General features: G+C 38.1%; 1 protein-coding gene across 1 annotated transcript in view; it reads left to right on the top strand.

Moving 5' to 3' along the window:
- LOC135325027 (guanine nucleotide-binding protein G(q) subunit alpha) overlaps nt 1–16,822 on the top strand; it is a 137,162-nt gene extending 120,340 nt beyond the window's left edge. The window contains exons 6-7 of the mRNA XM_064502384.1: nt 7,577–7,730; nt 11,685–16,822. Of these exons, the coding sequence (XP_064358454.1) occupies nt 7,577–7,730; nt 11,685–11,875 (345 nt within the window). The 3' untranslated portion in view covers nt 11,876–16,822. The remainder of the gene's footprint in view (nt 1–7,576; nt 7,731–11,684) is intronic.
- The last annotated feature ends 10,166 nt before the right edge of the window (nt 16,823–26,988 follow it).

The raw sequence follows: 26,988 nt of genomic DNA, 5'->3' as shown, positions 1-26,988 counted from the left end.
AAATCAGACCTAGTGCTTGAACTAGCTATTAAATACTGCTCCCCACTGCTTCTGCCCTCTCCTGAAAGAGCCACCCTGTCTTGCTTGGCTTGGCAAGGCTTCCCTCCCTTTGCATCTCACATGAGGTCCGATCTGCAATGCTGGCCTTGCCTCATGTTCGTTCCCATCTCTATTTCCAGAACTAGTTCATGATTCTTTAGCTATATAAAACTGACAAAACCTAGTTCAGTTAATGTGTTAGTGGCCTCATGTTTCCCTTAGTAGTTTAGAAAATTAAAGACTTAAACTTTAAGTTAAAGTATCTGTATTTTTCAGAGTTGCAATAGAAACATATCTAGTGGCTATGAATACAAACTTTAGTATTGCTGGCTTAGTAGAGATTTAAGTGATTGAACCATGCATGAATTATAGGGCATAATGTGCCAAGAACAGCTGGTTTGAATTTAATTTGAATTCCTTTTTAATACAAGTTTTCATAAAAACAGTTCTAGAGTTCCTTCTGTGATTCATAAAGCTTTTCTTATGAAATATTTTACAGCTCTTTTTGTAACCTCCTGTCCAATGCTGAAAATTATAGACATGATTTGCACTTACGCTAGAGACTTCTTTACACTGTTCAAGTAGAAACTTGTAAAGCATAAGCGTGTTTTCTACTCTTTCACGGATATAAATTGATATTTATCTAAATGAGAACTGGACCCATGACATATACTCATGCATACTGTGACAGTCTCCGCCAGTTTTTCTTCTGACATGAGAGGGTTTTGATTTATGGATAATTGAGAATCTCAAAAGCATTTCCAGATCTTTTGAATCAAGCTAATGTTGGGCTGGTTCATGATGGCAGCTTTTTAACACTTGGGAGACTTAAAATACTGAGAATAGTATAGAGAATAGTATAGAGACTAGGGAATATGATGCTGCATTCAGAAAGAAGATAGTAATTGGGCATGTCACAGACACATTGGGTCATTCCCCCATACTTAACTAGTAGATCTGTGAGCAAAGACAGTACTTCACATATATTCCAAAATAAAATGGGAATGTTGCTTCTAATTGCTCCCTTTCCAAAAACAAAACACAAAATTTTCTTTAGCAGAAGTGGACTGCATTTTACAAGTTTCATAAAATCTTGTAAAATAAAGCTGTTAACTGCAAAAAAAATACTGTAGCATAAAACTGTTCCATACTTAAGAAAAAGTTTGCCCTGTTAATGAGAATCATTTTTCAGAAAATAATTCAATAACTTTGTGTTGTCAAACATTCTTTAATTAAGCTGATGCATATATGTTTAAGAAGGAAAATGTTAGGTATGCAATGTTACAAGCTATCATTAGCAATGGAAAATAAGAAGCTCGAGAAATCTTAAATAATAGTAAGCACAGTCTGGAAAAAAATTAGTTTTATCCATCATGACATCCATAAAAGCTGATTTGCTCCTAGACGTTGACTAATAGAGGGATGAAAAACTTGAGCAAGCAAATAAGAGATTGATTAGTCAAAAAAAAAAAAAAAAGAATTATTGCCTATTTTTGGAGTAATCCTTGAATTTCTTTGAAAGGAAATAGTGAAGCCGGCTTAAAGCTTTTAGTCTGTTCAAGATAAATCTCAGGACTTACATTACTTTACCTGCTGAAGCAGGTACAATCTGCCAAAGAAAAATCTCTGGGCCATCTTTCAATTACTGTAAAACGTCTATAGAGTACGCATCTGAGTGACCAACCATTAAAATGTCTTTCCACTGTCCTTAACACAGCACTCTTCCATTCACTTCTGAAATAATGGGAAAGAGTTTAGAAATGCAATTTGACAGTAGTATAAATTGTTGGGAAAATCACAAAGGGCAGGAGAGTTCAGAACAGCTGACCCTACTCTGCTCAGGGGCCAAGAGCACATGTCCTGCAAAGAGGGGGAGAGGGACCGGAGCTTGTTTAGTCTGGCGAAGAGGAGGCTGATACTTGCCAACTTGAAGAGCAGTTGCAAATGTGCCACGAAGACACATTCTGCTAGGTAAACAACACAGCAAAGATCAGAGGCCACAAGCTGTGGCTTGGGAGGTTCAGGCTGGACATCAGGAAACGGCTTCCCCTTGGAGGTTAGGTTAGTCCTGGGGAGGAAACCCAGAGAGGTGGGGAAATCTCCATCCATAGAAGCTGTCTAGACTTGTCTAGACAAAGCCATGACTGACCTCATCCTGCATGGCCAACAGCGAAAGGCTGCATGAGGTGAGTCCGTTCCAGCCAGCGTTTCTGTGATAATACCCTGCTGTCGTTTCAGTAGTGCTTCAGTGGAAGGTATGTGATGGTCACTTAGAGAACTGTTTACTTTTAAAGAGGTTAAATATATGGTTGTTACTTGTTCGTATCATATGGTGCCTAACAGTCTCAGCAATGAAGCAGCATCCCTGCTGCTCTGCACATACAGTCGTGCTCTGTGTCTTCACCCTGAGTTATAATAGTAACTGCTCTCATCTAACTGCAGTGTTTTTATCACTGATAGACCCAAACTAAATGTGTACTAGGTGCAGGAGCAGTGTTATTGTATAAAAAGTCTACTACTGGAAATAAACATAGATTTCTATTTCTAATTTTATAAGGAGTAAATTCTGGTGAAATAAAGGGAGAATTCTTCTCTGAAGTGAAGTGTCACAGTGTCTTAGTACAAAGAGTATAGAAGGTTCCCTCTTGGGAAGAGCTACACAGAGACAGAAGAGCGTATAGTGATGTTTTCCTACTCCATTTCTAATAGAGCAGCGTACAGAAAGATTTCTTTCTTGACCTATGCCTGACGGTAAGCAAAGGAGTCATTCTGTCGACGTACATGCACATTTATAATTAGAACTGTGCTTAAGTACTTTGCTGAATCCAAATTCTTTACATACTAATAACAGTTTGTAAGACATTAATTCTTCTGCTAATATTTCTCTTTGGGGCTTAAGTTGGATAGTTATCAGCTACCCCCAAATAAATTTACTGCACTTGCCCTTCATTCTTCAACTCACATGCTGGGTTGTTTAGTGACAAGTTTAACAAAAAGAGTACTTAAACTCAAAAATTCAAGTGGCAATATTTTCTTAGACAGTACATCACTTTCTATTAGTATTTAAGCTATAACATTTCATCTCCATGCTGGTTTTGTTATGCCTTTACTTTTTGTTAAACTTTGTCTCTCCTCTGTCAAACACAAACTACAGAAAGCAGTTTTATTCTAGTATGTGTGCCTTTCTGTAGAAGCCAGAGGCCAACAGTGTTACATAATGATACATTTTAATTTCAGGTTTTCAGTGGTGGCTTCTGGGACAGTTTTTGAAAACTATTGAGAGTTTAATATGTATTTAAGGAGCTCCTGTCTACCTTCTTGATAAAGACAAGGAAAGAGAAAAAGCCAGTGAGATCTCCCTTAATTCAGGCAGCTGATAAACATTTTATTCACTTCCTGAGAGGCTGTTTTGCAAAGACCCACCCATCTGAGGGTGGGGATTTCAGGAAAGGAATGGAAGATTTGGGCCCTGTGTAGGTTTTATTATTGTTAATACTGAACACCAGCAGAAGATATACAAGTATGGTCAATACGCAGAGCATACTTGCCTTCTCTTTAAATCACGTTAGGAACTTTATTTTCTCACACTTAATAGTTAGAGGTAGTACTGTCCATACTGTAAGTGCAATTTGTGGCCTGCAAAAAAGCAGGCAACAAAAATGTTTTTAAATGGTTTTTAAAAAAAACAACTGACTGTGAAGTTAGGACATGTATTCACTAGGTTCTTTCCCCTCCTCTGACTTACCACAAGTCTTCTGAAACTTTTCAGCTATGATATTATTGTTAGATCTGTGTGTTATAAAGCTGTAAAAGAAGGGAACAACAAAGTAAGGAACAGAGATAACATTCCATTTTAGATTTCTTTGGTCAAAACTATGGTGCTACTGTAACATATCACTGCAGTAACAGCCCGGTAATTTATGATACTGTCATATATACCTAGCACTTTTCTTTCAGAGGGTTCCTGCGTGCAATACGCAAACACAAAAGCAAGCAAGGTCTGTAGGAGGAGGTGATGTCTTTTATTAGACCAGCGGATACCATTGGAGAAAACATGCAATGAACTGAAAGGGAATGTGAACCTTTTAAGTTAATACCTTTACAAGGCTCTGCAAGACACTCAAATATATGAATGATATGAAATCTGCATTGAATCCGTGGAAGCAACGGAGCGCTCCTCTTGACATTCTTGCTCTATCATCTTACTGCAAATGTCTTTTGAGAGGGCAGAGTTATCTGCAGATCATTGCAATGTGGCCAGTAGTCAGAGAGGATAACTGGTGACATCTGAAGTCTTCCCTCTGGTGTAAGTGCAGACAGCAGCATTGTGTGGCCATTTCCTTGAGAAGGATTAAGGAAATTCATTGGCCTCTCAGTTATGGATCTTAAGGAGAGTGACCTTTTTCTTAGCTGGTTTGGACAGCTTATCACCCTTTGCCAGATTCCTTAGAAAGTGTTTCTGCAGCCTTTCTGATGTCTTAGTCATGACTGCTTCCTTCGTTCTGCAGCCCAAGACGCTGTAGGCTGCGCCGTAGTAATGTGCACCCTGAGATAACCCCTGTACTGAGGTAGTTACCTTTCCTTGGAGCGACCCAGTCAGTCTGCAAGACTTTGCTGTCTCCCTTCCCAGTAGCCTCAGCTGGTACCACTGTATAGAGCAAGATCCTCTGAACCTTAGGAAATAATTCGCCTTCAGAGGACTCTGGCAATGTACTGTGCTTTTTTACCATTTCTCACAGCCCTCTGGTTTTGTGTTAATTTTGTTTATGACTGGATAACTGAACACAAAATTTGCAAGGGCGAGTGTCCATTGCTGCTGCCTCTTTAAGGCCCGTTCTCCCAGAATCAGGGGAGGGATTCAGACTTAGCCTGGCTCTCTCTGGAAGTACCGTACAATTAACTGGATGACTTCTGAAGGCAAGTGACTTCTGTATGAAGTGAAACTTACGACTAAACTACTGAACACAATGAAGAGAAGGAAGCTGGGATAATCTGATAGGGTTTTATTGACTGACATCCTGAACTATGTATTTTTCTAAAGCAGTCTAGCCTTTCTTTCAGCTGTGTTAGGCTACACATGTTAACCATTTCTTTAAGTGATTTCTCAAGGCAATAACTATTTCCTATAATATACTAATTTTTCAGAAGAACATCTTCTAGACCACCTTCTTAGTAGCAAGTCTTCTTTCATGGGATCTCAGAGTAGTCTTGACTTAACTTTTCTTGAAATCATGGAAACCTGCTTCATCTCTCTCTGTTTGTGGTATATTTGGTAGATATCCCATCCAGGAGAGGTTTAGAGCAGATGCCTGAAGTCAAGTCCAAAAGGCCTTTAAAGACGTTTATAAACCTGTAAAGGAAAAAAGTGATTATGTGGTATACAATGGGAATTCATATTATGTAGAATTCGTAATTGATATACAATGCTCTTTTTACATTGAAGACACACAGTATTTTGTTTTTTATTGTATATGTCTCCTGGGATTTTTATTTTTTGCAGCAGTTACAGAGGTAATGTTGTAGTTGATAAGATGCTAAAAATTGCTTTCGGCACGATATCAACATGGATTTAGTTAGCGTGCCTTTTCTGCTTCGTCTTGTTTGGCATCCATTTCAAACAGAAAATGAAAATGCATTCTGTGTCTAATAACCGTCTTTGCAAAACCATTTTTCTGGAGCTTTCCTGAAACAAGGGTCACAGATTTATTCAAACTGATACATTTTTTTTTGTGTATACAATTCTGTGTTATGAATATGAAAGAAGTATCAGCATTATAGATGAAAATGTTGCAGCACTTTTGAAGAGTTTTTGCAGAAAGCAGGTAACCTTTACATAAGTAATTTCTATCTTTGTTTTCTGTGCAGTTTTCTTATTGAGAAGTTTTCAGTAGCGCATAAGTTTGCTATGAAAGAAGAACACACTGCTAATCCACTGGCGATGCTCTTTCACCTTCTATGAATGTCAGATTAGAAGATACTGAGTGTTAGTGAGTTCAGTTAGAGACTTAGAATTGAAACAGTGGCTTGCAAGTTTACAGTGCCTTCCCTATCTTTTTTGTCAAGCCATCAAAGTGAAAATTATTGCTATGTAGTTTCTATTGCCATGGCTATGTACCCTTTGTATAGGGTCCTGTATAGTCAAGACGTCCATACAGAACATTGAGAGGAAACATAGTCTGATTATGCTTTAGTGTTTGATCAAGGGACTTAGGTTTTAGGCTCAGCTCTGCTGATTTTTGTATTTTCTGAATTAAATCCTTGCACCATTGAAATCAAAGTGAATCACAAGACCTGATTGCAAGAAAGCAAGGGTTTTACTGCTCTACCTTAGTTTCTCCATCCATAAGTTCAGCTATGTATTCTCAAGCACCACTCCAGCAGGCTGTAAAGATTGCTAAACTCCTTGAAGATGTTGTGGTGATACAAGATAGCTAAACCATCAACTTCTTCAAAATTGAATTTTTAGGTTTCTTTTAGAGTTCCTATTCTCCATGCTTATGAAAGTCACTTTAAAATGCAAATTAATGCAAAATTGTCTGAATTTTCTGACAGACTGTTGCATGGCTTGGCGACAGCAGAATCTGCAGGATTCACCTTCTTACTGTTGTTCTCTGGAGCCCTGCTGTGTGATGAAACTGTTTTTTCAGGGGGCAGCTTCTAAAACGTTTTGTAGGTAGTTATCAGCCTGCCTTAGTTTTCCTAATAAAGAAATAAGTAGACTTCATTCCCGGTGCTGAACCCAATATGTTCTAAATTACATCAACCTGACAGTTCTTCAGAATTGCATTGAAGCACAACGTAATTTTGCAGTATCAGAAAGCGCGTACAAAAGTAACTGTAGATAGGTTTCGCATCTATTTCGGCTGTAACGCAAATTGCTTTTCAGGAGCAGTTAATCAGCTGAAGTAAAGGCTAGCCTAACAGGATTAGAAACAAATTTACCATTTCTGTGGGTTTTTTTTGTCATAAGCCTTTCACATTGGGGAAATAGTCTCAGGTTATCAATGGGTAAATGCGAAATCTATCTGTAACTATTTTAAAGCTGATCTCTTTCGAAGAGTTAAGGATTATTTGCTGGTAAAGTTTGCAAAAGGCATATAAAACAAATAAAGTTCTTAAAACTTGACTTGGGTATTATATCTTGTTGTGGTAGATTTGTCCCTGCCTTGAACTGCATGCATTTCAATACCCACAAGTTTGTTGGCTGGTCATAACTGTGCGTATTTGGATTTTACAACAGTACCTGTTACAGCTTTCATATTCATGACCTGTGTTTTAAAGAATACTTACGCTTGAGTAGTTTGGTTTGCCAAAGGAAAACTGCCTGCATATTTAATTAATTGCCTACTTATGAATAGTAATTGAGTCAGTTAAACTTAATGTTTCAGTAAGAAGGTTGCAAAGATGAAATGGTTCTGTTTATGAAATATAGTGGAATTGTATGGATTGAATTCAAAATTTATTGTAAAATTGTTTTCATAATAATTTCCTAATTTTCACCACATAAATTCTTCTCTCTTTTATTTTTTTATTCCAGAATCGAATGGAAGAAAGCAAAGCACTCTTTAGGACAATTATCACATATCCATGGTTTCAGAATTCTTCAGTCATTCTGTTCTTGAATAAAAAAGATCTCTTAGAGGAGAAAATTATGTACTCCCATCTAGTTGATTATTTCCCAGAGTATGATGGTGAGTATATTGCCACCAGAGCTCCTGCTCCATTTACACTGCTGTAATGACAAAATGTAATAGCTTTGTCCAAATGGTAGACAGACAGATCCTTCAGTATATTTTGCTTAAAACAAGAAAAAGTATTTCACTCATATTAGGCTTAGAGGTTCTCAGGGCAAAGATTATCCTCCATTGTTTCCATATTCATTGCAAATATGTACTTAGTACATCAAATGATTAGTTTGTAGTTTAGTGGTTTGCTGGTCATTTTTAAAAATAAATTATCTGAAAAGGGAAAACTTATCAAAAATAGCAATTTTTAATAATCCAAATTTTAAAAATATGATGAAAGTCTTGTGGGATTTTTTTAGATTGCTAGGATTTCATTTTATATCTTTATTAATTCTGGATGGGATGGCATTACCTTTCATGTAAAATTGCTGATCCTAGATAAATATTATCATACTAGCAGTGGACCACATTTTGTCCTTGTTCATAAGTTGGACTTGATAAAGTAATTAAAACCAAAAGCTTTTTTTAAAAAAGAAAAAGAAAAAAGAAAAAAAGAAAAGCATTTCTGATTTTTACACGTTGTCTTACATACTCTTATTTTTTCTTGAAGTTTTGTTTTGTGGCTGGATAACTGAAGAGAAGTGTCATAAGTTCTCTGTGGCACACAGAGAAACCAGTATCACTCCTCCCACTCTTTCATTGTACCATTTTCATTTTATGTTTCCTTTATTTTAATTTTGTCACTTATGTGAAGTTTAATGTGTTTGTCCCAGAAAACATTATGCGGATCACATAGCTGTTTCTAAGGAAACTGTACTTTCAGAAAGTTCTCCTGAGGTGAAATGTGAAGTATTTTAAGGTAACTGAGTGGTGGCTTTGGTAACAGAAAGAGAAAACTCTTAAATTCAAATAATAAGAGGATTGAAGGACTAGATAGCCCTAAATTTTAAAAAATAAAATCTCTTTTGTTCCAGCAGGGTGTGAACAGCAGATTTGAAAGCTTCAGGAAAGATTAAATCTCTGATTTTCAAAATTTGAGAGTAAGGATAGAAAAAGTTACAGCTTTTTTCCTGTTTGAGAAGAAGGAATCTGTTCACAGTGAACAGGCTGCAGGATCAGACCATACTTAATTATCCATCAGTGTGAGGTTAGTTTGACAGTGCTATACAGAAGGCAACTGGCAGGTAAATAGATAATATTCTTGTCCTTTCAAGCGTATTTCGTGTGACAAGTGTCCTACATGATGTCCTGAAGATGGGAAGATTTTACAGGCCCCTCTCTATTCTCATCACTCAAGTGGAGATACACCTGTGTTAAATGTTTGTCCGCAAAGACAGACAAAATTCAACCAGTCAGCTCAGAGAAACCCTCTTCCTCCTGTCCTTTGCCAGTGTTTGGGGGGGAAAAAGAAGGCTTCAGACCGGCAGGGTGCTTGGAGTCAAGACCTGAAAGTCTTCAAGCATCTTTGACTGTAATTCTTCTGATCTTGCTGGACTGAAGGCCATAGACGAGGTTAGAGTTTGGTCGGATTTCTTCGGGTAGCGAGGTGGGCTTACACAGCCTGTGGCTCACCCATGTCACTGTGTGGTCCCCTCCGCTGTTCCAGCGCCCTGTTTGAGGACCTCAGCGGGGGACAGATTTGGGGAACTGATCAGAATTAGATATTTTTCAGCCACATTGCTTCTCTCTTGCCATTTCCTTTGTGGTAGCACAATGGAGAAGATAGAGTAAGGGTGAGAACCCCGAGGCAGGGATGGCAAATGGGACTGATTAAACCAAGCCAAGCGGCTCTGCTGCACAGCATGTTGTAGTAGCTTTGGATGGGGGTCAGAGTATCACATGAAGGTGTCCTTTCATGGCTAGTACTAGAAGAGCAGCTGGGACTGGAATGAAGAACTGGGAGAGGGAGAGAGGCGAAGAAAGGGGGGTCCACACTTAGGAGGACAAGAAAAAGACCAGTCCACTGGAGCACACTCCTCTCCAGAGTCTCCAGTGAAAATGAATATGCTCACCAAACTATCCAAGCCAAATTGTAGTACTTTTTACATTGAACTTGACAGTGTCGTGTAGACAAACCCTTTGAAGACTGCTAAATAGGGGGCAATGGACATCAAACCTGCTGGTCACCATACTGGGTCATAACCACTTTGCATTGTAAATCTAACATGGAGTCATTACCTTTTTTTTTTTTTTGAATTCCTGAGGTAGCAAACTTCCTTTTTCACCTCAATTTTACATACTTCAAATCCAGTCAAACAGAAATTTAAATTACATGATAATCAGCAGAGCTATTATTAGGTAAGAAAATTGGAATACAAGCGGTAGTGTAGTAAATTTTGAGAGAGAGACAGCCCTACCTAAGTCTAGGCTGTAAAACTGTTTAACTAAATTCTAGGAAGTTGATTAAAACAGTAAATGGTTTATTTTGAAGAAATCATTAATGGTCTTTGAAAGTCGTAACACTGTCCTTTAGAAATATTGCAAATTTATTAAAAGTAGAAAAAACTAGTGAAATTCAGCATTTCTGCTGTTTCTATAGAATCTGGGTGACCAGGCCAAAGGCTAAAACCTGTTGTGTTTAGAAGCTGTAAAAATTGTGAACAATAGGTAGTCCTGCCTCAGAGAGGTTATGATCTGTCCATGCTCTTCTCTACATCTCAGCAGATGTGGTCTGTATGTTTGTGTGTTTGTATGTGCATATGTATAGGTATGTCAGTGTGCATACACCACTATGTTGCAGAATCATCTTCCCCCTCCATGAAGATTTACAACAGATGGATACCAGAAAGCATGTAATTTCTCTTTCGTGCCTCCTGTGCTAGCTAATGTTTGCAGCCTTATCTGAATTAGGAATGTTAGTAATTGTTAGCATTAAAAAGAAGTTTTATTATACCATTAATGCAAGATCAGAGGTCAGCATGTGCTCACCTAAGAAGATAATTTCGTAACTACCAAAGGATAGAACTGTGTAACAGCCAAGCACTGGTATTTATATTGCTAAGTAACACGATCAGGACTAATGAGGAGACAGGAGCAGGAGGAGGCACAGCAAAAAGTGCCGCATGCCTGTTGTGTAGAAACTTATGTTCCAGAAACGGGAGGGCAAAGGAATAATGGCCTATGAAAATCGCACTGGATTAGTGGAGCAGAATTGCAGCATAAAAAAACAACGGCTTGTGACTAATGTTCCTGTTTCCACGCTGCTCTTTCGGCTGTGAGCATGAATGAATCCTTACTCTGCTAGATCAGAAGTCATTGTTTTGCCTGCTGTCTCATGTGAAGCTGAACATGAGGTTTGGTTACATAGACTCCGTGTCCTTCTGAGAAGTACAGCCTTAATTTATCTAAGAGGATCGTTATCGTATGTAATTTAGGTAATAATGGGTTTGTTAGAACATTAACTTTTTGCAATTGAGTAGCTTCAACTAGAGAGCATGTGTATTTTATTATCACTAAAGTAAATGAATTGATGACAGTGTCAGACGAGTTTAGGATGTTCTTTATTATGCTATCTATTAAAATCCTCATAAAATTAGTAAATGATGCAGTGCTAAAAGAATTTTCTTCTTGGTGTAGACTGAAAATTGGCCAGTCCTCAAAATTTAAAAGATTTATTGATATAAAGTAACTAATTCTTCTGTTACTCATTTTGTGTGGTTATAGATCATCCATTTCGTCTCTTCATTTTAAACATTACAGGGGGTAAGCAGCAGGAGAAGAGTAGCTCTGACATCATCAACTTCTGGAATTTTCTTCCATTTTTATTTTTAATAGTTCCTACTGGGAATAAAATAGTCAGTAAATGGTAGTATATGTTAGTAAAAAAAAATTTTCCTTTCTTCTCTTATATGAGGATCACAGCTTAAGTCTCTCTTCTGTTTTCTGCTTAAAAATTTCCCCTGTTGAAGAAGCTCAAATATTGAATTGACTTAAAGAAAACTTTCTCTTCTTCATTATCAGGACCACAAAGGGATGCACAAGCGGCACGAGAGTTCATCTTGAAGATGTTCGTAGACCTGAATCCAGACAGTGACAAAATTATCTACTCCCACTTCACATGCGCTACAGACACAGAGAATATCCGCTTCGTCTTTGCTGCTGTCAAGGACACGATCCTACAGTTAAACCTGAAGGAGTACAATCTGGTCTAACTGTGCCTAGGAGGCCCTCCGAGACCACCTTTGCGTGATTGAAGATATACAAGAGGGACTGTATTATCTGTGAAAACAATTTGCATAATACTAATTTATTGCCGGCCTGGACTCTGTGAATGTCCACAGAGTTTGTAGTTAATATTATGATTTTATTTAAACTATATGGAGGAAAAACAAAAGATGCTGAAGTACATTCACAGCACATTTCCTCATTTTTTAGGCAAAACCTTGTGACTCGATGTGTTTTAAATTCTCAGTCATACACTCACAAAGGATAGCAGTTTTTTGCTATTGAAGCAAAATCAAGCTGGTTTCCTCTTTCCCTGACCCTTTCTCTCTCCCTCCTTCCCCTGCCTTCTTATCTTTTTAAAGGTACAATGGCCTTTTTTTTTCCCAGTTGCATTCCTTGGTAAAATATCTTCTCTTGAGCGATTTGGTCAGGAAGATACTATCATCAGAATTTAAGACATCAGGCATTCTAATTTTACAGCGTGTACTTTCTCTGAAGGATCAGAAGTATTGATACTGTGATTTTTAAATTCTTGACATGGGTGTTTTCATTCTGTCTTCACTTTTGGGGCTAGAACATTTGTGACTGCGAAGTAGAATTACAGTTGTGTATGGGTTTTAAGTTTAACCATACTCTCGCAGCATGGGAGGATGCACAGAAGACAGTAATGAAATAATTAAGACACAGACCTGGGATGTACGTGGAATATGATAGAAACTCTTTTTAATTGCCATGTGCCATTTTTTTCTCTTTTCTTTTACTCACTTATACCAAACAAAAATGTCATAGACACTACAATTTCCCCAGTGGCTACAGCCTGAAACAGTGGGTTTTTTTGTTTTTTGGTTTTTGGTTTTTTCAGTTGCGTGGGTTTTTCCTTAAGTTAGAGCTTTTTTAAGTGTTTTTTTTCCACAGTAGAAAAATTATTTTTATTGTATAAAACTAATGTTGCCAAATCTGGCTTTTTATAAAACCGATACTCTTGAAGCATAAGATACTGATTAAAATGCCAAATTGATGGATTGGGAACTGACCTGATTGAGTCAACTGCCAAATGATAAACAAACATAATTTCAGCTCATACGTTCCCTTTTTTAGAAAGTGTTCCATTTTCTAATGCCAAAAACAACAGTGTGAGTGAATATGCTACTAGGTGCACCATGCACACGCATATGGTCTACTAATTTAAAGACAGTTTAACTCTCTCCTTGTGTCAGCGATGGCATGAGATTGCATAGAATGTTTTTTGTAATAATATCGAGGCACCTTTAGTTGCACAACGTCAAATTATCGATGAGCGATAACATTCAGGAACCTTTCTCGGTAAGGTTGCTTGTTAACTGATCCATAGACATTTGATAGGCTTTGCGCAAAATAGCCTCTCTCAATGGTCTTTAGAAAGAATTATTAATGTAAATGAAACGGTGAGGAAAAAATCACTCTTGCAATTCAAACGTGCAATTTTTTAACAACAAAAATACAGCACACATTGATGAGCCTTTATTCTGCAGCTTAGGTTGGAAGAAGGTGTTTTTTGACCCGATACGTGACTGCTAGCAAGCTACAGAGAGCTTAGAGGTCAGACACGTAATTGGATTGATTATCTGCAATGCCAAGTAGAACTAGAGTGCACTTAACACAGAAATTGCTGCCTCATAGCAGTAGAGGGGAGGTGGAAAAAAGAATGGCTTGTTAGTGGAGTACCAAAGTTACCAATAAATACTAATGAGGCGTTTTTCATCCTTAGCCCTCCCAACTCCAAAACAACAATAATAAGAACAGTTGCTATTTTTTGCTCCCTTATAAAACACCTTGTAATTTAAAACTGGTTGTAGGTATAGTGCAATTATGAATGCTATAATCATTGTACATACATCTATATATATATATGGCAGCATCCATATTGGCTTTGTAATCATTAATTTTTGGCAAATTGAATGTGCTGTATTGATATGTATCTATGTAATTGTATTGTATGTCTTATAGCTAATTCACATTTTAAATAATGTTATTTTATTTACTTTTTTAAGAGAGAAGAATGTAAATTTTGTCAGTTTATTTCTGACTAGGGATTTGTTGTTGTTTTTTATTTACAAAACAAAAAAACTTACTATAGTACAGAGCGGTACTAGCATCGTGCTGTATAAAATCATTTGCACATTCCTGAGTAGAAGTAAATTTGAGACACCCAGAGGACCTTCACATTCAAAACAATGCTTAAATCTTGTCAGGGCTTTACACAGATGTAGAAACTGGTTTTGTTAGAACTTATGCCATTATATCTAGGATTGGAACGTAAGCTCTTAAATATAAACTTAATTTGTACTTGGCAGATTCATGTTAGGTTAATTTTACCTCTCTAGTAGCCTTTTCTAGGAAAGCGAATTTAGAGACATTTCGAACCATTGTGCGTAAGTACCAATGGGTATGTTTCCCTAAAAATACCACGAAGAAATACAGAACGTCAAACCAATTAAATAGTACTTGAGAAAATGCAGATCTAACAACAACAAACAAGTCACGAGCATTAACAGTTTTAAGGAGTCGGAGCATTTTATTTAATAAAGCTAAAGCAGGTAGATGTAGGTAATAAGAAGTGACGCTGACATTCTCAGTAGGCGATCAGAGCAGTTAGTCTTCTTATATATGGCATTATAGAGTTGGTCCTGATCTCGCTATAAACACAACGGAGCTTCTGCTTCCACTGTTGACTCTGGGGTGCGTGAGAAGATCCCTTCTTTTAACCCGGGAATAGACGGGCCACCTTGGCTTTAGTGTTACAAGCAGAACTGTAACAAAAAGAAAGAGAAAGCAAAGATGCCGGTGGTCTCTAACAATGGTTTGGGGTTTTTTTGATTTTGTTTTGTTACAGGATATTGGGGGTGGGGGGGGATGGGGGGAGGAAATGTGGTTTTAAGTTTTGTATAAAAACAAAACTGAAGTTTACTCATGCTTTATAGTTATATTGTGGTTGCAAAAGTTTTCAAGAGTGTGTGCCACTGGGCTACTTCTGGTATATTTTAGGTAAGTTGAACCTGTGGCAATGTTTAGATCATTTGAGCATGTTCTGAAAAAAAAAAAAAATTACTCAGCATGCCAAGGCAAGCTTTACATGAATCACCTAACACAGCATTGCAGTGTGACAGTTTACAAAAATATTTCCTTTTTAAATGACACAGCTGTTCCCACTTGCAATATATTCCTTTGTTGTTGTTGTTGTTGTTGTCGTCGTTGTCGTCGTCGTTGTTTTAATTGGTGGTTTCTACTATGCCTTATAGTGCTTGAGTCCAGAAATTTGTGCCTCTAACATGAAGCTGAAGGCAAAAACAACGAGACAGAAACCCTTTTAATTTTGCCAAAATTATATGATTTCATTGAATGTCATAAATGGGGGAGGAGGGAAGGAAAACGTCTTGGGAACCTGTGTATTCTAAGTGTTCACTAGCACAAGAAAGCTGTAATATGTGTTTTACAGAAACCTTAAACTTGCCTTTTCCACAAATTAACTGGCACTGTCCTGACATATAGAGGATGATGCAGCTATAAGGGCAGTTTACTTTTTATAATTCAGACTCTTTTGATTGTCAAGGTGTATGAACTGTAATTTTTAATCATACTGCCACATGATTGTGAATCACTTTTTTAAGTTTGAAAGTGAAGAAGAGACTTTTTATGCTGGATATCAGTCAGAATTGACTGCATGATTTGCAAAAACTTTAAATGGGGGGAAAAGGGCTGCCTATAAAGACGTTGCTAGACTCCCAGCCTTTGGTTGTAAGGTGCAAAAGACTTTCAGATTACTCGGCCTAATGACCCTTCCCTTGTGATGCATTCTTCATGAAAGAATGAAGTAATAGGAGAAAACAAAGACATGTTAACCCACGTGAAAAAATAAAATTTACCCAAATAATTTATTCTATGTGCTGCTGTTCTTGGAGCTCTGTGCATGGTTATCTTGCATACTATTACATTTAGTAAACTAATGAAGTGTGCACAGTACATTAACAAGGCCTACAAATGACCTACCTCTAATGAAGAAACCAGTAAAGTAGATGTGTTTTGGAGATATGTCATGAAGTTAGGAAATTAAAATGGCCTGGTGTAGGTGATTAACTATTTTAGACATTAACGCTTTTGTAAATACAGTCTTTTTTTTTTTTTTTTTTTACATAAACCATAAATTCTAATATTTAGTATGCATTAAACAACTAAGGTCATCTGTCCCTGTCCAATGTTTTGTAGTAGAGATTTTGCAAAACCGTATGTTTTAGTTTGGTAAGAGGAGCCACTGGATCTCCTCTTCTTTTGGGCTTTTATTTACCCATAATATTTTGAGTTGTGTCAATCAAAAAAGAAACGTTTTCATGTAATCAATCACCCATTGAGGCTTATTATTTAGCTAGCTAAAGGGATTTTACTGTAACTTTCACTCACGCTTTTTCACAGTAGCCATGCTGCAGAGAAAGGAGGAGTAAAGGGGTTATTCGGGCAAAGTTGATACTGGAGATAGTGTCAAAAACACAAGATAAAAGTCAGCCAGATCAAACTTACTGTAAAGCTGTTTATTTTCTCTCTCTCAAAAGATAGTCTAAGCTGAAGTCTGTTGCTGGATTCCTCATTTACCATGCTGCAGGAAATCCTTACTTGACCAATATATTTAGGGGGGGTTGTCAGATACATTTATAAACTTGCAGTATTTAAAAAATAAAGATCATATTTGCTGTTCTTAAAATGTCATTTAAATGCATGTATTGTCTGTTGTTTTGGGACATAAATAGTTTTTTGGGGGAAAAAAAAGTTGTATAAATACTGCCCGTCAAAAATCTTGCTGGTTAAAAATGCAGTGTTTTTGGCCATAACTTTGTACTATAGTATCTTTGTTCCTTGAAATTTAACTTTTCTGCAATATATTTGGACTTACTGCTCTCCTGGAACGTTTCTTGCTATGATAAATTTTGGATAGATATTTTATTCTAGTGATAACTTTTTTAATTATACCTACTCTGTCCTCATTGTCCAAATACTAAAATTTCCTGCATGTCTTTATTACAGCCAGAAAGTTCAAAGCATTTCAGGTTCAGTACAGTGGAGGCACTCATTTGACAGTATTACTAAAGATTTTTTAACTTGCGTACAACAAACTCAGAAGCGTGGGGGAAAAGAAATAATAATTGATGTGTTGTTAGTCGAAAACTTTCAGGATTCATAGACTGTGAGGTGAATTGCTTAAGCGTTTTGGCAGATTGCAGCAGCATTGCAAGAACAGACTGTTTCTGTGGCTTCCCCCCTCCCCCCAAAGTGATGGTAGGAGTAACAGAAAGATGCCTACGTGTTGCTTTTCAGGAGCCTAGCTCATATTTGAATGACAACCAGCGGATCTCACATCTTCATTACTGAAGAAATAGCCACTTGCGAAAATTAGTTTCTTCTCCTTTATGTGACTGTGACAGTTTAAATAAGATTCCTGGAATACAAATGATTGGCCTCAGTCAGGACTTTGGTGAATTGCTATTGATTTTTCTTTCCCGTTGCACCATGTAAGGGAGAGGAATCAGTGAGGAAGGATTTCTTTTGCCCTTACGTCTCACTGAGGATAACATCAATAAAAATACAGTGTAAACTGTGATATTTAGATATGTGAAACAGATATAGGAACGGTATCTGTGTATAAACTTGCATCACGCGCTATGATCACATCACCTGATTGCCAAACCATTCTGTGCTCTACCATCCCAAGCAGCTAGGAAGTTCAGACTCCGTAGAGCGAGGGAGCTTCATCTGCCGCTGAACGCCCGGTTGCCAGCCCCTCAGCAGCGCTCCTGGTTTCGGTGGCAGGGAGGTTGCGCAGGGCGGCCGACCCAGTCTGGTAGCGTGCTGCTGCCGAAAGCTGCTCTCCTGCTGCTCCTCCTGAGGTGCCGTGTCTCAGCTCCCCTCTCCCTGGTGTCACCTCAGGCCTGAGCCAAGGAACTGAGGGGAAAAAACTCCCTTTTGCACTCCACTTGCTTGGCTGGTTGAGTAGCCTAATTTTCTGGGTTTTGAGCCTATTTGGCTAATCGGCAGTACACACAAGTGCCAAGCTGACTAAAGAGAGGCAGGCTTAGCAGTTAGGAAAAAGGGAGTACGACTCCTTCTAAAAACCTAACCATGAAATTTCTAGGAGCACAGTGAATGATATCTAAATTCTTCATGTGATGCACCTCACATGCTGTTAGCTCTTCTGGCTTGGGAGGATTGCCCTGTTCACGTCAAAAGGTTTTGATTTCATTTTTTATTTAGACAAAATAATGGTAGGACAAGGAAACTCTTTCCTGTTCCCCTTTAAGAATAACATGTAAATATGGACTAAACCCAACTCTAGTCAGACTGAAGCCAACAGCTCATACTTGGTTTTAGGAATGGAGATATGTAAAAATCAGACTTCTATTCATCTTGCAGAAAAAAATTAGTTCCTGTTCATTTGCAGTAAGATCATAACAAGAAAAAAAAAGTCTGCCTTCTGGAGATATTAAAAATCCCATGGCACTCTGCAAGACACTCAAGGTTTACTCTATCCTTGCCCAAAGCACTCCTTCATTCTCCCATCCCATTTGTCTATCACACCAATTAATTGCTTCCTGCCATCTAAGGAACCCCATTTTACAGTACTGCTCCTTTCTGGAGTCCTTCAGATCCTCCTAAGTGAGGTGGGCTTCCAAAACTGAACAACTGATGAAGTGTAAGAGCTGAAGACGACCTGCACTTTTGGCTTATTCTCCTTCTGCCTTCCTCCTCCCATTCTGTTCTGGTTATTTTCCAGCACCTTTCCTTTATTCTGTGGGTCATAAAGAGGAGGTTGCTTGGAGTGTCGGATTCAGTTCTGGTGCTGGTTACAGATTTGATCGTACTGGCTCAATTAAAGATCAGGAGTGAATAAGAATAGGATCAGAAAGTTCCTGTAATTGGGGGCAGATTCAATTAACTGTGTGGATGTGGACTTCAGAAAACAGAACTACTATAACAATATAGTTAAAATACAGTCCGCTGAAGGAGACAGTGGGCTAATGTGGGCCAAACTGGGCCAAAATTACCTGTTTTAATATATGTCATTTTGCACTGTTAATAGAGAATTGTATTTGCCAAAATGTTACTGAAAATTTGCTTTTTTTTTCTACAGTCCTGTGTGAGGTAATGAATTCAATGATCAACAACTGGCACTCAAGAGATGCATTGATTTGACAAGAAGTTCAAATGTATTCTTGCAGAGATAAGTTATTATGTAAAATTACTTTCTATGATGCTAACAAAAAAGTTGACTTGCATGCAGAAAATATTTAAGATACTGCACTTTTATACATTTATTATAAAGAAAAATCATTCTCTCCCTAAAAAATAAAATTCCATGTATCTCAAGATGAAGTATTTGGAGCCTCTTAACAATTTTCAGTTACATGTGCACACTGAGTTTGATTAACTCTTGTGTTCTGGAGGTAAAGAATTGGTTATCAATGCTGTAAAATATTTGTTTCATTCTAACTGCTAGTTTTGGAAAGATGGAATAACACTGTGTAGCAGTATCTTGATTCCTACTTTTCTCAGCATGTCTTAGGAGAAAATGGGGAGCAAACAGTTATCGATAAGACCTGGTTTATTTTAGGTTAAGAGAATGACCACAATGTGGAATCCATGATTAAGGGCTTTTTTCAGATAATCTGGATTGTCACGGTTTTGTCTGAACTTACCAAAGTTAAGCAACCTGAGTATTATTGTGGGGCAAAAGGCCAGATGTATACTTAATCAAATTGGTTATTTCCCTTGCCCAATAATCTTTCGTTGTAACATATAAATCAATAATATCACTATATCTTAGCTGATGGAACTACTCCTCTTGAATTGCAACAGGCTACTGTGGTACTAAGGCAAAAAAAGTCAATTTTCCTCATCTTACGTATGTCATCATATAATTCAAATTCTTTACCAGCTGTCAGATGTGTTCAAATTATGTTGTGACTAATATCTGTAAAAACAGCTTGATTGTTTTTCAGTAATATTTAATATGGTCTGGATATTGTTTGTAGGAAGGTGTAGAAATGGTGGCACAAGTGGAAGATTTGTGTGATTACGGATTAAACAAGTCTTTTGATATATATTTATATTCATACATGTTGATTTCATTTCTGCTGATACGAAACAAAGCATCTCCGGTGAATATAGCAAGAGGTCACTCCTTTTAAAACCAGAATAGCAAAATATTATGTAGCTCCAGAAGATGAATACCTCAGGCCATCCTACATGGCGATGGTAGTGTGAATGAGCACAGCAAACTTCAAAAGTAGAGAAAAGCTTAAGTAAACTGAGCGATGCTTTTTGAATAGGTTAGCTGAGCGGACACCTGCGCCAGGTTAACAGAAGTCACAGCTGGGCATGAGACACTTTGGCATCTCTCTCAGAGGCTCCTTTACACATCCCTGTCTCGTTTGCCACACAAGATACAGAAGTAATGTAGATTAAGAGCTCTTTCTTCCTTACGCTAACCGCCAGGTCTGTGAGAGCTCAACAGCCCGTGCCATGGCAGAGTGCACAGAGCGGCAGCTCCAGCGGGCTGTGGAGGGGCCGAGCGGGAGGTTGCAAGGCACGGATGGCTCCTCTTGCTCTCCCCACCCTCCAGCACAAAAAAATGGAGCTTCTTGGCAGGGGAGGCTTTGATTAGAGCTGGTCACCTGAAATCTCCCAGCATTTACTTGCCCGTTAAAGTTGTGTAAGGGAGGCTGAAGCACTGGTGTAAAGAAAGTGTGCATAACCAACAGAGATATAGACTGACTCAGGGCAATGTGGCATTGCTTAAAATGCTAGTAATGACTTGTGAAGTCCTACATGGTGCCCTGCTGTTGCTGTGACCTTCCGTGCCTCCTGTGAACCCGGACTCCCAGCGGGTGGAAATGTTAACAGAAAGTCCAAGGGTGTGATGATACTTCTTCAAAGCAAGTGGAGCTCTGCTATTCTCTAAGTGGAACACAGTTTTTTTTACCACAGAGCTACCTTATTGATTTCTCTCTTTTTCCTTCCTCTCATTTTCATTAAAAAAAAAAAAAAAAAATTACTCCAAGGGAACCAAGAGGGCTAATAATTCTAACAACTCACGTTCCAGACAATAGTTTTCAGTAGTCCTGTTTCAGCCCACAGGACACCAACAAGATTATGAATATGACCCCTGGCTATTGATTTTGATCCAGCCTCTAACATGTGGTGGGACTATGTATGTAGCAATTCCTTGCTCTTTAGGATGACAGCATTACTGATACTCTAAAAATTTTAGTGATTTCAAGTCAATTTCTAGATTGGACACAGAAGAAGTAATTAAATGGCCATTGATGAGACATTGACACTAATGGTGTACTGAGATCTGGTGTGAGAACAAGCAGGAGACTGGACTGTGAATTATCCGTACACTGATGGAACAGATATGGGGAGAGGGGTCTGTCTTTCTGCAGAAAACTGATTTGGTAGCTACTCATTCCTTGGCTAAAAGTACCCTGCGGAAATAGGAACGTGTATATTGTCGTACCACTTAGACAACGAAAATACTTTTGCGAATACCTAAAGGTAAAATCTGAGGGTTTTCACAAAGCGAGGAAGTGAGGCTCATCTTGAGGCTGTCAGTAAATAAAACACATTCAGAATTTATCCAAACAGCCATATACCGGCTAACCATAAATGGAGGGAAATGGCATGTATAAATAATGGCATAAAGAATTTCACACAAGACCAGTCCCGAGCCATGCAATTTTGCATCTTTCATCAGAGACAGGTACCAACACTTCTAAGTATATTTAAGTGCGTATACGTTGCTACAAGTTTATTTAAAGGTGATTTTCTACAAGTAGATGGAGTCTGAATTCCTTTGGCTTTCTAGTGGCTGATAATTACATTCTGTGTCCCTGGAGTTAGATAGCAATTTTCTACCTTGTAAATTCTGAGTCTCTTTGAAGGAAACTAGGTTTCGCATATGATGATGAGAATATTCTGGATGCTAAACTACTCTGCAGTCAAGAGATAGGAAGTACCTCGTGAACATATAAAAATAGAAATAGTAGCAGTCAAGGAACATTCTTATATCCTCGATTTTTTTATATAGATCTCATCATTTCTTTGGGGATTTAAAAGGTTCAGTTGTCCTTTCCAACATCTTTTAGTGCTTTCGTTACATGTATTGATTTTTAGCTTTATAGAGCTATAGTGAACAAGGTTGGAAGTGGCTGATCAATCTGCTTTTGTTTTAAGCAGTTTATCGTATATTCATTGACATTTACTACATAATTGCCTTTGCATTCAAAGAAAAGCTTTATTATTCCGAGTGGGGATTATTCATCCACCAAGAAAATAAAAAAAGACTGTTCTTTAATAGTCTATGTTCCAGCAGAGCAAACACTGTGACAGTGAGTATTGTAGAGATACAAATGCGCACGCCCGTGCATGCACCGCACCCTCAACAGATTCCAGAAGTCTGTATAATCCCCGTGCATGAAATTTTCCCATTGGGCAGTCCGGCAAGTCCCCGACTTAAGTGTTGGGTACAGGGTCAGAGCATATCAAACTCAGACGAACAAAACGAAAAAATACACCTGTAATTTCGTGTTGAATTTCCATTCTCCCTAGATGAGTGGAAACAGCTCATTGATTGAGGGTTCGAGCCAATTAATTTGTTTATAACTGACACTTATAACTTGCATTTTAGTAACGTTATTTTCAGGCAGTACTGCAATTCTGTTACACGAGTGCTTCGACACTGGCTTAAACCAACCCTCACCACTGCTTAACATTGAGGTGAGCATCAGTTTAGGTCGAAAGGGAGCCAAAAAAGAATATGACAGCTGTGGCCCTTTCGCGAGCAGCTGCTGATCTCGGCCCTTTGCTTCCTTCTTTGCTGGAGTAGAAATCCAACCATCCAGGCCCAAGTTCAGAATTTGAGGGGCTGCAATTCGTTGCAATTATCCCAGGGGTTTGGAGATAAGACTGGCAGATCTGCTACGATTTCACAGTGACGGACTCAGTGACCAGATCACTTTACTGAAGTGCAGTCCATTTTATTTAATACAAACACGTTGCAGAGAAAACGTGCTGTAAAACCATAAACGGCATACACACCTGCTCATCTGTCATTCACAAACCAGCCTGACAAGGGCTCTAGAGGAATTTTTAGCACTTTATACTTACCAAATTCCAGTACCAAAGATATTTTCTAATTTCTGCCAGGGCTGTGTGAACGTCTTTGTTCCGGATGAATGTTCCTACTTTAAATATCGAGATGACTGAGTGCTTAGGAAAAGTAAATGAAATATGCTGTTGTGGGGGTTATTTCCGACTTCCTCTCGTCTCTGGTAAATTTTTCACAAATAGAGTTTCTCAGTGGGCATTGCTTAAATGTTATGTCAGTTTAAAATCTCACCACAAGGCTGCAAGTTAATGATCTGTCAGTTACTTTAGCCTTCTGCTACCAGTAGGATGGGAAATCATGTCAGAAATAGAGAGAAGGATGTTTTCCTGACAGAAACATTAATTATAACAACAACCAAGGATGCTGAAGAGTTAGATGTTCACAAAGTAGCTATTTCTCACAAGTAAAGAGGACAAGTAAGGCTTTTTTGTAAACTTAGCAATATGTATTTTGACCAAATTTGCATTTTAAAAAGAAAACCCATTTTATCTGTTGTTATAAGGACCGAATATTAAAAATCTGTACATTGTAATCCATCTAGAGCAACATGTCAGAGACCTTGTCCTTTGTGCAATCACCTTTGTGTACTTTTTGATAGTCTATGCTGGAGTCTCCTGAAAATGACTGGTAGCTTAAACATTCCCATTGAGAATGATCTGGCTGGAACTGTTTTATTTAAGACAGTTTTTCTAGCTCTTCCTTTCCTCAGTTCCTAAAAGTTATTACTTCCTCACAAGGTCTCATTTTGAGGTTTCTTAGGCTGTGGGAACCTCTTATCTATATGGCAGGTGATTAATCACACATCAAAAGGTTGAAATTGATGACTGGTATCCTGATAACCAGACTGTTAGGGTGGTTCCATGACAGCGGTTGGAGCACACACTCTAGCACTTCAGATGAGTACATCAGTAACCCTGCTAAAGGATATCTTCATTTTGAACATCTGCACATCACCTGTGTGTACTACTGCTCTCACACACAGCAGGCACTGCAGGATTGGAGAGGTACCATCTGTTGCATGTGATACAGAAGTTCCTGGCTGATACCTACTTTGAGGGAGACGGAGAACCTACCTGCAAGTAATTATCCGTGTAGGAGAGGTGATTCTTGGAGTTGCTCAGCATATATAGTACAGTGGACTACTGTACGAGAAAGAAAACTGGTAATTTGCGAATAACCAGAGACCTTCAGGGTATGAAGAACATTTGAAGCTACATGCCTGTTCATTCCTGCCTTCATCAACAGATAGTGTGTGCCAACCTATGTGTAAATCACACAGCAAATATGAGGTGGAGTAGGATGTATGCATGGTATATAGGTATTGCAAAAATTTCTGTACCCCTGCGTTAATAAGTATGTGAACAAATATCACAAACTGTTGTTTTGCCTTGTGAAGTATGGGCTACTGAACTCATTTTTGCCATTTTAGATTGCTTAGTGTAATATGGTTGTATGTGTTTCAACTCTATGCAGTACTCATTTCTACTTGGATTCAGAGCCTTTGAATGAGTGTTTAAAGTCTGCAAGCAAAAGGCATAGGGAAATGTGGGGTCAAGTGTCTTTTTCTAATGCTGCTACTTGTGTGAGAAGTAAATGTATTGTAGCGTTTAAATGGAGAAGACTTCCTCATCAATGACAGACCAGGACCTGGAGCTCTAATACAGGTCTTTATTCAGTAAAGTACTTCATGCCCCAAGTGTATTAAAATTATCTGCAGTACTTCAAGAAAAGTCACCCTCACAAGGAAATGTGTCAGAGAATGATAAGGGAAAGAGGTATGAGAATAAAAGAGGCCCACAGGAAAGTTCATTATGTAAAATATAGGCAGAGTGCCAGTGGTCTCATAGCTCTAGCACTGACACGCCAAACTGACTTATACCCCAACCCTTTGGAGCTGTAAAAAAATGCTGTGATAAAATGCTTTTCTACTTCAGGCTCTTTCACACATCTGTGTCTTATTCTGACTTGTTCCTTCACCATTAGTGAGTCTTCTGACAGATCTGGATACGTGCTCTGATTCTCTCTCTCTCTCAAATTCTTCCAGCCCTTTGAAAACAAACTTCTAGTTTCCGAATGCCACCCCATCCACACATTTTGCCTGCTGAGACTGAAGGAAAGCAGTTGTCGCAGAATCAGAATGAGTCAAGAGCATGGACACAGACCCTGGGAGAATGCCATAAACTGCATTCACAATGGTTTGGTTTGTTGACTTTATAGAAATTAAGATTGCTGTTGGACAAAGAGTTGGTGAAAAGCTTACTGGAATGAATAACTTCCAGAAACTGAAAGCCTCGGATTCTAAACAGAAAAAAAGTGACAGGCTTGGTTACAGCTCAACTTGATACTTGCTTTCTAAGGAATAAAAAAAATCATTTTTAGTTCTTAAAACTTTAAAATTTTTAATAGAACTCTAGTTCTATTATTTTTGAAAATGTCTTTTACTTTAAAGTATAAATAGTTGAATAGTATGAATAGCTGTACCTGTAGAAGTGGTAGGTCAAGACAAGGGAAGAAACTATAGCAGTAACTCTGAAGAGGCATGGTTCAAATATTTTACAGGCAGTAATGTACGAGAAAGAAATCTTTCCTCTAAGCTGAAACTTTTTATTTCTTTGATTAAAATTAGTCCTTCCCTGGGAAATCCCTTTTAGTCAAACCCAGGATATGAACAGAACTGTACTAATCACATTCATGGGAGCAGCCCTGCAAACTGGACTGCGGAGTTCACGGGGGAATTTGCTGGTGACGAAGTCTGTGGAGCAGCGGAGTTGAGCTCTTAGGTAGAGACGGAGACAAAACAGACAGCACGTTCTCATGGCTAGCCTGGAGACTGCCTTCGATAAGTACGCAGTTGATGTTTTCTGAAATGAACAACTTTTGTGTAATACTGAAAATAACTATTAAACTTGTATCTGGACTGACACTTATGCTGAGTGGCACAAAGACATTAGGAATCACCAATAACGAGGTAAACGACTTTGATTTCAGAACAGTTGCATGATAATGGCACAAATAACACCGTAAGAAATATTTTGCACTTAGCACGTTCTTCAAATTTTATTTTGATTATACATTTAAGTGTATTATGCTTCATTTATAACCTAGCTTTGTGTAATTCTGTTTACAAGAAGAGATATTTCCCACCATATATATATATCTTACTATTGGAAATATCTGTCTATAGTTGGTCTGACACCCTCAGTGGATTACTCTAGTGACTGCTAGATCTTTCCCGATTCTCCTCCCAGATTAGCTAGCAATTTCTAGGGTGGGCTTGTGTGTCATCGGGGTAAAACAAGAGGGAAGAGCCAAGAGCATTGCACATGTTCTTCTGTTGTTTTCTGAAACACACCTTATTCTGGCCAGAATCAGATCTAGTTTTAATCTGATTTACGTTTGAGAGAAAAGAATTTAACTATGCCTTACAGTTATTTCATTATTGACTGTAATAGCCATAATATTTAGCTATTCAAAATGTTTTGGGCAGAACTTAGAATCACTTAGCATTGCTGTTCCTTTCTCAGTCATCACTCAGTCTGAGCTTTGGTACTTCTCTCCAGCGTTGGCTGTCATTTTTGATAATCCAATTCCTTAAAAGATTAATATAGTTTTTAAATTAACTTGAATTAAATTAGCCTTTTTTCTCCTAAACTAGCATTGCCAGGTCTTGGCATTGCTGCTGAAATTATCAGCAGCTCTATGGTTGTTCATTGTACAAAATAATAAATAGGCATTTTAATTATTTTGGGTTTTGTCATAATTTTTGAAGTCAAACTTTCTGTCATATATCATGCCTAATTCTTGCTGAACATTTACCTTAAACATTTTCAGAAACTTTGCGACTGATTTCCTAGATTATTTCTTTTCAAGATTTGTTTCAGCTGAATAAATCCAAAAGCCTGTCTTCAC

Source organism: Dromaius novaehollandiae, chromosome Z (genome assembly GCF_036370855.1).
Source record: "Dromaius novaehollandiae isolate bDroNov1 chromosome Z, bDroNov1.hap1, whole genome shotgun sequence".
Taxonomy (NCBI): domain Eukaryota; kingdom Metazoa; phylum Chordata; class Aves; order Casuariiformes; family Dromaiidae; genus Dromaius; species Dromaius novaehollandiae.
The sequence above is the reverse complement of the archived record's forward strand: the minus strand, read 5'-3'. Positions and strand labels throughout refer to the sequence as shown.